At 36.3% G+C, this 15336-nt stretch overlaps 1 protein-coding gene across 1 annotated transcript; it reads left to right on the top strand.

The window, feature by feature from the left end:
• The first annotated feature begins 675 nt into the window (after window positions 1–675).
• Window positions 676–1329, top strand: LOC129228643 (gastrula zinc finger protein XlCGF49.1-like). Its single transcript, XM_054863326.1, has one exon. The coding sequence runs from the start codon at window positions 676–678 to the stop codon at window positions 1327–1329; it is 654 nt and encodes a 217-aa protein (XP_054719301.1).
• The last annotated feature ends 14007 nt before the right edge of the window (window positions 1330–15336 follow it).

Raw genomic sequence — 15336 nt, 5'->3', positions numbered from 1 at the left:
GTCACAGCTACTAAAATTTAGTTGTCACAAGAGCAGAATTAAGAAGGAAAACTGGAAATCCATTTGACAGCCTTGATTTTATATGCTAAAACCAATTACAAGTTTTAGTCATCGACAACGATTAAATCATTACCATTTGCATGAAAAAGGCGTAGAATTATGTTTAAAATTTAGAGAAAAGGATTACATAATTCCATCTCCATATAATTTGGAAGTTTCAGACAAATTTCATCAGATGCAGAAAAATTTGTTCTTTCATTTGGTACTAATATTCAAATATGCGAGCAAGATTTTACTACCAAAATTGCAAAACAGTGCTGGTTTTACGTTTTTAAAAAATTAATACCTCCAGCAGTTAAAGTCCTATAAAGATGAGACTTAGCTGAGAACATTCTCGAACAAGTCGCCTTTTGAACAAAAAAAACAAAGCATTGTCAAACTCGTTTCATCCGTTGCGGAGTTACGGTGCCGGTGCCACAGACAGATACACTGGTACGTCAAACTTATAACACCCAGCCTTGTTTCGTTCGGGGTTCAAAATATATTTTTATTGTATAAATATTTTAACTTCGTGAAAGATAATTAATTTAAAATGCGTACTGATCCTTTATTTTTTAAATTAAGATTTTTGTTTTACCAAACATTGTTGTGTTTTACAGTTCCTCTACTCATTTTATGGATTCAGAATCTCTAAACGTTTCTCTGGTTTCAGGGGAAGTGACCGGGGTGGAGTGCGACTTCTGCCACGTCCTCTTTTCCTCTCCCGAAGTGATGGAGAAGCACCGGAAGTACAGTCACTCGCACATGGGGCCGGACAGGAGGCACCGCTGCCCCCACTGCGAATACTCCACGGACAGAGCTAGTCACATGAGACGTCACCTGGCCGCCCACGACGGGGTGAAGAGTCACAAGTGCCCCGAGTGCGGAAGGGCCTTCACTCAAAAGCAAGATCTCGCCCGACACGTCCGCACGCACACCGGAGAGAGGCCGTTCCGGTGCGGTGCGTGCGGAAAGGGGTTCACGCAGAAGGGCAACTTCCTCAGACACGAGAGGATCCACAGCGGGGAGCAGCCCTTCCTCTGTCCGGAGTGCGGGAAGGGATTCAACCGGCAGAGTAGTCTCACCGATCACCTCCGGACCCACACGGGACAGAGACCCTACAGATGCACCCAGTGCCCCTACAGGAGTGCGCGGTCATCTGATCTAAAGGAGCACGTCATCGCCCAACACTCGAAGGACTATCCTCACGTGTGCGAAGAATGCGGGAAAGGATTTGTGAAGCCTGGAAAAATGAGCAAACACAAGACAAAAGCACATAAAAATAATTAAATAATGTAACTAAATCTTTCGAGAGGTGACAAAATATCTGTAAATTTATCTTAAAAATGTATTTCTGTCGCTTAGTTTGTGAAATTCAGATTTAAAATTGTCGTTTAGGTTTAAAAAAAAAAGAGGAGAGAGGTAGTATAATAAAAGAAAGGGAAATAAATGGTATACCCCCTACTATTAAAAAACAAACGTAGACTGGTACCATCGTTATCAAGGCTGTGTTATGATTTGTGTTAAAATTGTTACAAGAAAGGACTATGAAGATATGTTTAGAAAAACATTTCTTTTTTAAAATACCTTTTCAGCATATCATACTTGTATATGTAAGAATTCAAAATGAATAAATAAAAGTAAATCACGTTTTGTGCGTTTTTATTTCATAGCAGTTATTCGTTTTAAGAATGATTTTTCATGAAAAAAAAACTCATTTTAAAACTAAACTATCGATACCTCCTCCTTATGCTATTTTAATGCTCTTCAGAGAGCATCCTCATATATATAATAGCCAATAATCGAGTAACGCTCCTGACGTCACCAGCAATGAAACTAGCGCCCGGGCATGATAATTAGATAATATTGTTTTGGTGACGTTTAAAATGCGGGGAAAATCCCTAAAGAGCAGAATATACAACCCAAATTCAAAATAATAAAATATCAGAACTGTTTGAACAAAACTTGTCCCTGAGTCGGGTAAAATAAACGCATGCAAATTAAAAAGAGTAAAACTCGTTATTCATGAATGGGTAAATCAATTTAAACAACTTTTCAGATATTATTTTAACAACTTATGGATCATTAACACATTGGAAAATTATGTTGATTTTTATATGGGTGAAAAAATTAGAATAATCTATTCATTCAATGTGAATTTTAAAAGTAGCGAAAGTGTGTGCATACCTGTTAACCGATAGTTTGTCACAAGTATGGAGCTTGGGGCCCGGATAATTTTACACTCTTTTAAAAGCCTTTTATAGCTCAAAATGGGTCATCAAGGTGATAAATAGGAGAAAACGAAGTTACATCTTGTATCATTTCTTAAATTAGAAAAAAAAAAAAAAAAAAAAAAAACTATCCACCTCAATTCAAATAAAACGTTTTACAATCTGTGGTATGTGAGATTTTAAAGGAACATAGAAGAACTGACCAACTAAAAAGTAACCGAAGTAAACGAGGTAGAAAAATTGTAACACCTGGCAAAGATGAATCCCAATTAAAGTAAATCGTCCAAAATAAACGTTGAAAAATGCTTCTTACGTCCATAAGTGTTGGAAAGAACATATGTATAATTATCATGTCCGTGCCAACTACACTTGCACCGTTGCATTAACTGCAGTTTTAAATGCGGATCGACAAGTAAGGCCAAAGATAAACATGAAGCAGAAACGTCCACGACTCTCCTGAAGCAAAGAGAAGCTCATACAGGTCAACAAGGTTGGAAAAATATTATATTCAGTGATGAATCTTTTTTTGAAATATCTGTGAGCAAAATAAGTTGTTCGGGTTTGACGTTTAAAAAGAAAAGCGTATAAGAAATCTTGTGTAAGATGTTCTCTCCAATTCGACACATCCTTTTTGGTTTGTGGGTGCATGAGTGCTGCTGGAATTGGGAAATCATACATTAAAACAATGCGTGACTTCCGCTGTTTATCATTAATACTGCATGATACTTCATCTGAGGCACAGCAGTCATACAGTTAGTGGCACATTTTATCTTTCAGTAAGAGTCTACTCCGTGTCATGTCTCTAAATCGACTCATAGATTTTAAACAGAAAGAAGAATTTCGGTATTAAACTGGTCAAACAACTATACCAATCTTAATACCGATCAAAAATTCTTGGTATTGTCAAATCTAAAGATAACAGTTCAAGACCTGGTGCTCGCGAACAAAATTGAGCTCGCTGTCGTATTGAAAAGGGTACGGAAACAGTGTCAGAAACGATTAATGTAAACAGGTGGTAAATTCCGTGTGTTAAGGGGTTAAAGCATTGAATTCAGCAAAAAATGACGCTTTCTAGTATTGATATTGCTTCTTTTGAAAGTGCTTTTCTCCCCTTCAATTTGAATGTTCTAATTTTTTGACTCAATGTAAACCTTTATCACTATAAACTTTTGGATTATTCTGTCTAAGCTTATTTTTAACTGAGTATATTTGAAATGAAATACACACTTTGAGGTCAAAGAAAGGTGGCGCGTTCATTTAAATACCTAATTTGCACTTATATTTGGTTAGAATAAACTTTTTTCCAAAAAGTAAGAAGTATTCTATTATTTTGAATTTGGATTGTATTACTATAAAACCACGAATTTGGAATCGACTTTTCAAACGTACAAAACTGCCGATTCACAACGCTTAGGAACCAATTAGCACCTATAGATCTGCAAGTTAGTTTTAAAACCCATAAAGGGGTGCTTTTTGTGCCAACCGGAACTCGTAACGTGCTACTAATCTGATTCTTTCTAATTAACAACTTAAATCTTTGCGAAGCAATCTTCGTGGGTTGGTGAGCGTTAGCCAGCAGGGGGCGGAGCCCCTCAAGTTAAATGAAAATATCAACTTGGCAAAGCTTGGCAATGTCTCGAAGCTTAGTTCTGGTAATCCTATACCGTAACAAAAAAAAAAAAAAAAAAAAAAAAAAAAAAATCCTATCCAAAATGGGTAAGCTGATGCGTCGGCCCGTCTTATATAGTGGCTCTAGATTGATCCCATGGTTAATGCCTAGTGAGCCCCAGTTAACCAATCGTTCTATTCGAACTTGACCACAGTCTTTTCAAGGTTTTAAAAAGGCCCAGAAACCGAGGAATAAGATTAAACGATCGGTCGGAACTTCCTTTCACGATAAATATATAATAAAATAATAGTTTAAAAACTAAAAACGTAATAAACACGCTTTCGTAGCAAAATGAACTAAAAAGTGAAAAATAATCTTAGGATAATAATAGTTGACCAATCACTTAATTTTAATGTAATACAAAAAACCGTGGGGGTGCTGTTTATTTACATTTTTGCATGGACAACAAATGGAAGAAAATTCAAGGACAATTGATAAGCCCCCCACGCTTTTTTTGTTATTACATTAAAATTAAGTGATTGGTCAACTACTATCATTCAAAGATTATTTTTCACTTTTTAATTCATTTTGCTACGAGAAAAACATGTTTTTTAGTTTTTTAAACTATTATTTTATTTTCTTCTTTTTAGTTTAACTTTTTTTACGAAAAAAAATATTCATTTCAACATTGCTCAAAATCTTTTATATTCATGAAATTTGCCCCCCCCCCCCCCAAAAAGCGACTCTCAGGTGGCATTTAAAACGTGGTCTCTCGAACTCCAAAAAGAGCAACTGTACCCCTTAAAGTGTAATAGTCGAGCCATAAAAACATTCAACTTCGCTGATAAATTGCCTGTGGAGTAATTGTCTAATCCAGCTAATCTATCTCAGTCATCGATGTATGTGTGCGGAAATCATATATACATTACTTTGAAAATTTGAGATGTATTTGAATAAATGTTTTATTCAACAATGGTCTGATCAGCAATGAATTTCCAATTGAAGATTCACCTAAAATTTTGGCATGAAATTAGTTAAAAACAATTATATTTCATGTTCTAAACTACCTTGGAACATTGGAAAAAAATTTTGTCTGATGTAGAAAAATTAAAGGTTTTTGTAAATATTTTTAAATAATTTTGGCAAGCATTTTTAATGTGTTTTTAAAAAATTTTCCTTTTTCACATTGTTGGATTTATGCCAGAATATTGATTAAAATTGGAGGAAACTAACAATTAAAAGAGTTAATTAATTAATTTGATTATAGAATATTGCATTGTCATCGGGTCTGAGGTCGCGTGCCAATTTTCAAAAGAAACCGATTGCAGGAAGTGGCCGAAATTTGAGCTGCAAGATTCCGTTACAAGATACATACATACCTACATACAGGTGAAGCTAATAAAAGCGTGTTATTAATAAAAACGCATTTCATTTGTATTAATAAGGAAGATTTTATTCAACATAAAGAAATCAATGATAATTTACATAACATGATCTTTTTGAGTATGTACAAGTTGTTGAGTCATGTTTACATAAAAATATGCTTGTATATATGTATATATATGCGTGTATATATACATAACATTGCGTGCATCAAGTCGCTGTCTAAACTATTGAAGTAGCACCTAATTCTCCTGCGTTAACGAAGCTTTCGAAACTCAGGAAACTGTGGGATGCTCCGAAATAACAGAAGTCTATACAGAACTTCATGCGCTTTCAGTAGGAAATTAATATCTGCAACAAAAACTGGGGTGCTAATGAGAGTTGCATTTATTATGGCATACTATTTTTCATTTCTATTTTGTTCGGAGGTTGTCAGTCGGTTGATATTTATCTCTGAGCGGGTAATCAGTATTTCCCATACCTTTATGCTTTCTACGAAATAATTATTTTGTCAAGATGTGTCAGAAAGTTTAAAAAAACGCAGCATATACTCAAAATTGACATATTGAAGAGAAATAAGATAAAATTTGAAATATAACAATGAAAAATATCGTTAAAAAAACAAAATTAAAGGTGAAATTACTAAAAATTATATTGCTTTTAACAAAGCAGGGCAGGATTTTAAAACGGGATGAAAAGGGCATGTTTGTTTTTCTTAGACATGCGCACACACGGTGCATATCAGCCTGTGTAAATATGTGTACGTACAATATAGTAACATAAAAGATTTTGAAAATATAAATTTTTCTTCCTGTTTATTTTTTTCTCCTAGCGCCTCGAAATTGATGACTGATTTTTAAAAATTCTCTGAACAGATAAAAACTTTCTTAACTTTCTGATATTGGAACCTCCTTGTAGTCTTCTCCATACTAAGCAATGGGTTAGCATACCCTTATTGAACGATAAAAGTTCTCTTTGATTTGACTCTGAAATATGTAAAAATATAATAATATTCTTTCAATCATAAACAATTTTTTGGCAGGTATTTATATGAAGTGTAATTTGAACGCTCAGGTCTGTTTTAGGTCTAGTTTTCAACAAGAAATTACAGTGAACAAACGCATTTTCATCTGCGGGAAACCAATCTTTAAAAATTATTAATCTTTATTAATTCGCTCGTCACTTGTCTTAGCTTGTCTTAAATGTATTAACTTAATGTGCTAATAATAAAGTTGAAAGTCTCTCTGTCTGGATCTCTGTGACGCCATAGTGCCTAGACCGTTCGGCCGATTTTCATGAAATTTGGCACAGAATTGGTTTGCAGCATAGGGGTGTGCACCTCGAAGCGATTTCTCAAAAGTTGGATTTTGTTCTTTTTCTATTCCAATTTTAAGAACATTTTACCGAGCAAATTATCATAGCGTGGAACGTAGGCGAGCAAATGAACATAACAAATTGGAGAGAAATAATGACCTTTTCATTTTCTACTACGGGCAAGCCGTGCGGGTACCACTAGTATATCATGAGCCTAACAACGTGGCTCGCTGGCCATTTTCAATGTTCAATGATTTGTAAGAAATTTAACTTCAAAACGGTTTTGTTTCTGAATCTGGAAATTATTGAAATTATTAGGAGGGTTGTTTTAAGGGGTATTTTTCACTTTTTTTTTTGTGGGGGGGGGGGGGTCTTCGCGATATTTAGGGGGGTTTGTGCACTTTTGCTCTTAGGGGGGGCACCCCTGCTTTAACGGCAGAAAGTGATACAACAGGAGTCCTTCAGTTTGAAAGTAAGTATCGCTAAAGATCACTTTTATTGCTCAAAATAGTTTTTAAAAAATCTTGAAGCCTTTACTGAAAAGAAAATTACTGATGTTATTAAATCCACCTACTGAAAGTCAACCAAATTATAACAATCATTATCTATGCTTTCGTAGACATTGATATTTCTGACAGTGATTATCGACGAACAGTCCACAGTTCTGTATTAGAAGAAAGATGTAACCTATTAGTTTTAAACTTGGCATCGTACTTAAAATTATGATGTAGTATAGTTTTATGACACTAAAGCAATCATGTTAACCGTAATTCATTAGAAAAGGAAAATAAGTTTCAATTTTTTCATGAGAAAAGACCACAATTGATAAACTGTAGGGGAAAGAAATTGTAACGGAACTCGAGAGAGCTAATAAGTGTAAAAATTAGTAAGGCAATATTAGGAAAGTGTTTATCTGAAAACAAACTTCCAAATTAATTTTAAAATACTTTAACGTTTTTACCCAACTCATAGTATAAACGTAATGTTTTAGTTACATGTTTTCTCTTCAAAATAGTATCGTTTAATATACCTGGCAATCAATTCCATATGGTGACCTGATAAAGAGAAATACTTCTGAGTGATCTTAAGAAGAGATTTTGTTATAATGAAAACTTGGAACTTTCATCATTGGTTATCAATTTTAGAAAACTATTTTAAATACATAATTTCTTTTTCTTATCAATTGTAAGATACCAGAATACATTTGTATGCATAGATTTATACACGAATGTGTATGACAATTGTGTGTATCTGGAACCAAACTAAAAATATGTAAAATCAATTTCAAGTGTGTTACTAGGAATGCCATTAAAAATATTGCCACAGTAGCCCTTCTATGTAGATACACCACCAGTTTTCAAACCATTCCTCCGAACTATGAACTAAACCATATTCAGCAAAATATGAAAAGCACACTTACTGATAAAACACTTTAAAATTTCACTTTTTTGTCCACATTTATAAAAGGAAGTATAAAAGTCAAGTTTATTTTATGATTTTTCACTATTTAATACTTTGAATGCACTATATTTTCGCATTAAAGAAAAAGATTCAGCAGAATTATTGTTCTCAAAACTTAGCATGGAAATTTTGAGCCTTTTTAGAAGAAATTATTTTCTTTTCATTATTTTTAATAATATGCGAACGAAACTTACGAAAGTTTTTAAAATTTCTGCTTTACCTAAAAGTTTTCATCCTGGAGAGCGTATTCGTGAAAGAGTAAACATTTAAAGCTCTCCAAAGTCTTTTGTGAAGAAAACAATTCGAATTACATAAGATAATATAATTTCGTCACAGTTGGACTATTGAAAATTATCTATCACAATTTATGTTGGTATATCGTCGCCTCAGAGCGACCGTAAGACATCTAATCCCGGAAACAATATTAAGATATCCTACTGTTGTTCTGAGGCGACGATATGCATTTCCAATCTACAGGGTGTCCAGGAAAGGACTCCTTGATTTCGAAATTAAATGTCTCGAAAACAAAGGCCGATATTGGAATAAAATAAACGGTATGTTTATTGTGAAACCCATAAAAATCATGTACAGTAATTTGGAAATTAGTAACAAAAATTGTCAACAGGGGGCGCTGCACGCCCCCTGTAATTGCAATGCAAGTCTTCATAAATAGTGCTGCGAAGAGGTTGGACGATAATTTCGAGCGCATCTTATGTCCCAAGATATTCACTCCCCGTAGACCGTGATGCATCTTATATCCCAAATATCACTGTACAATGTATATCGTATCGAAAAAATTAGAAGCTAGTAATGATTTTTGAAATAAAATCGGCAGATCACAAATATCTGTTTGCTTTCTATCATTCCTATTCCTATTCAGAGTCACAACTGACTACAACTGTATTTATGTCGAGGACTGCATACTAAGTGCCTTGCCTCCATTATTTTTTTATACCGATAGATGGCAGCACCATCACCGGATCGAACAGTTAATGAGAATTTAGAACTAGTCCAGGAGCTAGTAGCTACCTGGTGCTAGCACCCCCAGATGTATCGTTTCACTTGGAGGACATTGAGACCACGAGCATATTTAACGTCACCCAGTCCCCTTTAATGACGACGGAGGGTCTTCGACCATCGAGGTTCGAACTCAGGATCCTCCGGCCCCGAATCCGACACTCTACCGATCGGGCTACCACGGCCCTTTTTCTAGCATTAAAAACAAGTTTTTGAGAAAAAGAAATTTTCTTTTAAGCGCTATGACGATACGAAACGATTGGCGCCGAATTGCCAGACTTGGCGCTCAATCCGTTTAATGAAAATACTAGGAGAAGAAAAATCAGTTTATTCTATAAAGATTTCATGTCCTATATTCCGTGGGAAAGCTAGAAATTCACACAGTGCAGCATTTCGAGCTGACAACGCTTGGACTGAACATGGCGGACAGCTTCGCGCCGTTGTCCAATCTCTCCGTATATAGGCGGCGTGCAGCGCTCCCATTGGCAATTTTTTTAAACTAATTTCCAAGTTTCTGTACGTGATTTTTATGGATTTCACAGTAAACATGCCGTTTATTTTATTCCAAAATCGGCCTTTGTTTTCGAGACATTTAATTTCGAAATCAGGGAGTCCATTTTCTGGACACTCTGTAGGTATGCAGTTAATGTCCCGTACTGACTTTTTACGATCGAAAATGTGACTAAAAATAATAATTTCGTGTAATGAAGCTGTAAAACACACAAGCAGTTTTGTAAACAACTGGACATTTTCTTGAAAATTATATACTTGAGTGATAGATGAATTACTTATGTCATTAACTTTCACTTTTTTGTTTTGATATCTCGTTCTGTGCACACTACCACTTAGAGAAAAGCTGAACAAAGTAAAGTTTTAGAATTTGGAATTGATGCGTGACTTGTACATTGTTCTTGAAATGATAGCTAAGAGATTAACGTTAAGAACCAACGTAAAAACCGACTCCCTACAGCAGGTCCATTTGGCACAGTTCGGATTTTCGAATGTGAAATGCTTTTTTTCCCCCTCGAGGCAATCGTATCACTATGGAAACATGAAGGAAGGAATGATTTATTCTTTCAGGGAAAGAGATACTCTCAGATGAAGCATTCCACTTTGGCGGCCAGTTTGTATTCAGCCTCTGCGTGGTTGTATGATTCGATTGCCTGTAAAAGATAATAAACAGTTGATTAGTTGGGAAATATTGTCACACATAATGGCTAAACTGTAAAAATAAGCTAAAGCAAAACAAAAACAATCGCAATATTGTGCCGTAAAATACCTATAACGAAAAAAAAAATATTAATTTGAATTTTTGGCATCTTGAATTCAAATTTTGTTTTTCGCAATCACGAGCGTGTGTGTTTGTGTAGGCGCATGTGTGTGGGTGCGTAAGTGTATGTATGCATGTGTGTGAGTGAGTGTTGTGTACGCGCGTGTGCGTGTAGGCTTTCGTGTGTGTGTGTGTATGTAGGCAAATGTGTTTGTGTCTGTGTGCAGGCATGAGTGTGTGTAGGAGTGTGTGTATGTGTAGGTGTGTGTGTGTCTAGGAGTGTGTGTGTGTAGGTGTGTGTGTGTAGGCGCATGTGTGTGTCTGTGTGAGTGTATGTATGCATGTGTGTGAGTGAATGTTGTGTACACGCGTGTGTGTGTAGGCGGTGGTGTGTGTGTGTATGTAGGCATGTGTGTTTGTGTCTGTGTGCAGGCATGAGTGTGGTTATGTGAAGGTGTGTGCGTGTGTAGGTGTGTGTGTACGTGTGTAGGTGTGTGTGTGAGTGCGTGTGTAGGTGTGTGTGTGAGTGCGTGTGTAGGTGTGTGTGTGAGTGCGTGTGTAGGTGTGTGTGTGTGTGTGTGTGTGTAGGTGTGTGTATGTACGCGTGTGCGTGTAGGATATGGACGCAACCTGGACATTGTTTTCGCAAGAGGAGCAGCATCGTGAGGAGCCGGTCGACGGTGACGCTGCAGAGGGTGCTGGCGGGAAAATAAAATCAGCGTAACATCAAAAACAGTCAAATGAGAACAATAAGCAATCGTGACTGCTGAAAAAAAAAAAAAAAAAAAAAATCAGAAACGTCATTGTATATTTCTTTCCATCAATTTCCAGTGAAAATCAAGTATCGGAGTCAAAAGGCTTCCTGAATTGCTTGTTACAAGTTGCACGAATGCAGACTTTTCACTGGTGTGAAAGACATTTTTAGCCATCGGTTCAAAGATTAACTGAGTGTATTTATCAAATGTATCGACTTAGTTTGATTACGCCCCTTCAGAGTGCTAAGCTTCCATATGGGAGCGAATAAGACTCTGGATTCCAAAACTTTGCAAAGTTGCAGGAGAGTGAGATGTTTAGCACATGCTTGCAATTCTGGCTTATCTGTTGGCCTTAGTCTGTGGGGGTAGCTGTCTTAAACCAGGCTGGTGAACCAGGAATATGCGAAGCTAGTATATTAGGTCTACTTAAGTTTTCTCTGACGGTCCCTGAGACATGACTGACTTTAAACGGGGAGATTTCGGAATTCTTTAGCAAGATTCCAGGATAAATTCAAAAAATATTATTATTGACTTTTAGCGGATTTTTTTTTTTTTTTTTTGCAAGATATGCACTGTAAAAAAATTTCGAAACGTTACTGGGTATTTCCGTGTTACGTTTCGGGAATTTAATGATTTTTATCCACTTCCTGGAAAAATCAAGTACCATTGTCAAAAAGTTTCCTGAATTGCTACAAGTTGCACGAATGCAGACTTTTCACTGGTGTGAAAGATATTTTTAGCCATCGGTTCAAAGATTAACTGAGTGTATTTATCAAATGTATCGACTTAGTTTGATTACGCCCCTCCAGAGTGCTAAGCTTCCATATGGGAGCGAATAAGACTCTGGATTCCAAAACTTTGCAAAGTTGCAGGAGAGTGAGATGTTTAGCACATGCTTGCAATTCTGGCTTATCTGTTGGCCTTAGTCTGTGGGGGTAGCTGTCTTAAACCAGGCTGGTGAACCAGGAATATGCGAAGCTAGTATATTAGGTCTACTTAAGTTTTCTCTGACGGTCCCTGAGACATGACTGACTTTAAACGGGGAGATTTCGGAATTCTTTAGCAAGATTCCAGGATAAATTCAAAAAATATTATTATTGACTTTTAGCGGATTTTTTTTTTTTTTTGCAAGATATGCACTGTAAAAAAATTTCGAAACGTTACTGGGTATTTCCGTGTTACGTTTCGGGAATTTAATGATTTTTATCCACTTCCTGGAAAAATCAAGTACCATTGTCAAAAAGTTTCCTGAATTGCTACAAGTTGCACGAATGCAGACTTTTCACTGGTGTGAAAGATATTTTTAGCCATCGGTTCAAAGATTAACTGAGTGTATTTATCAAATGTATCGACTTAGTTTGATTACGCCCCTCCAGAGTGCTAAGCTTCCATATGGGAGCGAATAAGACTCTGGTTTCCAAAACTTTGCAAAGTTGCAGGAGAGTGAGATGTTTAGCACATGCTTGCAATTCTGGCTTATCTGTTGGCCTTAGTCTGTGGGGGTAGCTGTCTTAAACCAGGCTGGTGAACCAGGAATATGCGAAGCTAGTATATTAGGTCTACTTAAGTTTTCTCTGACGGTCCCTGAGACATGACTGACTTTAAACGGGGAGATTTCGGAATTCTTTAGCAAGATTCCAGGATAAATTCAAAAAATATTATTATTGACTTTTAGCGGATTTTTTTTTTTTTTTTTTTTGCAAGATATGCACTGTAAAAAAATTTCGAAACGTTACTGGGTATTTCCGTGTTACGTTTCGGGAATTTAATGATTTTTATCCACTTCCTGGAAAAATCAAGTACCATTGTCAAAAAGTTTCCTGAATTGCTACAAGTTGCACGAATGCAGACTTTTCACTGGTGTGAAAGATATTTTTAGCCATCGGTTCAAAGATTAACTGAGTGTATTTATCAAATGTATCGACTTAGTTTGATTACGCCCCTCCGGAGTGCTAAGCTTCCATATGGAAGCGAATAAGACTCTGGATTCCAAAACTTTGCAAAGTTGCAGGAGAGTGAGATGTTTAGCACATGCTTGCAATTCTGGCTTATCTGTTGGCCTTAGTCTGTGGGGGTAGCTGTCTTAAACCAGGCTGGTGAACCAGGAATATGCGAAGCTAGTATATTAGGTCTACTTAAGTTTTCTCTGACGGTCCCTGAGACATGACTGACTTTAAACGGGGAGATTTCGGAATTCTTTAGCAAGATTCCAGGATAAATTCAAAAAATATTATTATTGACTTTTAGCGGATTTTTTTTTTTTTTTTTGCAAGATATGCACTGTAAAAAAATTTCGAAACGTTACTGGGTATTTCCGTGTTACGTTTCGGGAATTTAATGATTTTTATCCACTTCCTGGAAAAATCAAGTACCATTGTCAAAAAGTTTCCTGAATTGCTACAAGTTGCACGAATGCAGACTTTTCACTGGTGTGAAAGATATTTTTAGCCATCGGTTCAAAGATTAACTGAGTGTATTTATCAAATGTATCGACTTAGTTTGATTACGCCCCTCCAGAGTGCTAAGCTTCCATATGGGAGCGAATAAGACTCTGGATTCCAAAACTTTGCAAAGTTGCAGGAGAGTGAGATGTTTAGCACATGCTTGCAATTCTGGCTTATCTGTTGGCCTTAGTCTGTGGGGGTAGCTGTCTTAAACCAGGCTGGTGAACCAGGAATATGCGAAGCTAGTATATTAGGTCTACTTAAGTTTTCTCTGACGGTCCCTGAGACATGACTGACTTTAAACGGGGAGATTTCGGAATTCTTTAGCAAGATTCCAGGATAAATTCAAAAAATATTATTATTGACTTTTAGCGGATTTTTTTTTTTTTTTTTTTTTTTGCAAGATATGCACTGTAAAAAAATTTCGAAACGTTACTGGGTATTTCCGTGTTACGTTTCGGGAATTTAATGATTTTTATCCACTTCCTGGAAAAATCAAGTACCATTGTCAAAAAGTTTCCTGAATTGCTACAAGTTGCACGAATGCAGACTTTTCACTGGTGTGAAAGACATTTTTAGCCATCGGTTCAAAGATTAACTGAGTGTATTTATCAAATGTATCGACTTAGTTTGATTACGCCCCCTTCAGAGTGCTAAGCTTCCATATGGGAGCGAATAAGACTCTGGATTCCAAAACTTTGCAAAGTTGCAGGAGAGTGAGATGTTTAGCACATGCTTGCAATTCTGGCTTATCTATTGGCCTTAGTCTGTGGGGGTAGCTGTCTTAAACCAGGCTGGTGAACCAGGAATATGCGAAGCTAGTATATTAGGTCTACTTAAGTTTTCTCTGACGGTCCCTGAGACATGACTGACTTTAAACGGGGAGATTTCGGAATTCTTTAGCAAGATTCCAGGATAAATTCAAAAATTATTATTATTGACTTTTAGCGGATTTTTTTTTTTTTTTTTTTTGCAAGATATGCACTGTAAAAAAATTTCGAAACGTTACTGGGTATTTCCGTGTTACGTTTCGGGAATTTAATGATTTTTATCCACTTCCTGGAAAAATCAAGTACCATTGTCAAAAAGTTTCCTGAATTGCTACAAGTTGCACGAATGCAGACTTTTCACTGGTGTGAAAGACATTTTTAGCCATCGGTTCAAAGATTAACTGAGTGTATTTATCAAATGTATCGACTTAGTTTGATTACGCCCCTTCAGAGTGCTAAGCTTCCATATGGGAGCGGATAAGACTCTGGATTCCAAAACTTTGCAAAGTTGCAGGAGAGTGAGATGTTTAGCACATGCTTGCAATTCTGGCTTATCTGTTGGCCTTAGTCTGTGGGGGTAGCTGTCTTAAACCAGGCTGGTGAACCAGGAATATGCGAAGCTAGTATATTAGGTCTACTTAAGTTTTCTCTGACGGTCCCTGAGACATGACTGACTTTAAACGGGGAGATTTCGGAATTCTTTAGCAAGATTCCAGGATAAATTCAAAAAATATTATTATTGACTTTTAGCGGATTTTTTTTTTTTTTTTGCAAGATATGCACTGTAAAAAAAATTTCGAAACGTTACTGGGTATTTCCGTGTTACGTTTCGGGAATTTAATGATTTTTATCCACTTCCTAGAAAAATCAAGTACCATTGTCAAAAAGTTTCCTGAATTGCTACAAGTTGCACGAATGCAGACTTTTCACTGGTGTGAAAGACATTTTTAGCCATCGGTTCAAAGATTAACTGAGTGTATTTATCAAATGTATCGACTTAGTTTGATTACGCCCCTTCAGAGTGCTAAGCTTCCATATGGGAA

Source organism: Uloborus diversus, chromosome 8 (genome assembly GCF_026930045.1).
Source record: "Uloborus diversus isolate 005 chromosome 8, Udiv.v.3.1, whole genome shotgun sequence".
Classification (NCBI taxonomy): Eukaryota; Metazoa; Arthropoda; class Arachnida; order Araneae; family Uloboridae; genus Uloborus; species Uloborus diversus.
Note: the sequence above shows the minus strand (reverse complement) of the source record. Positions and strands in the feature narration are given on the sequence as shown.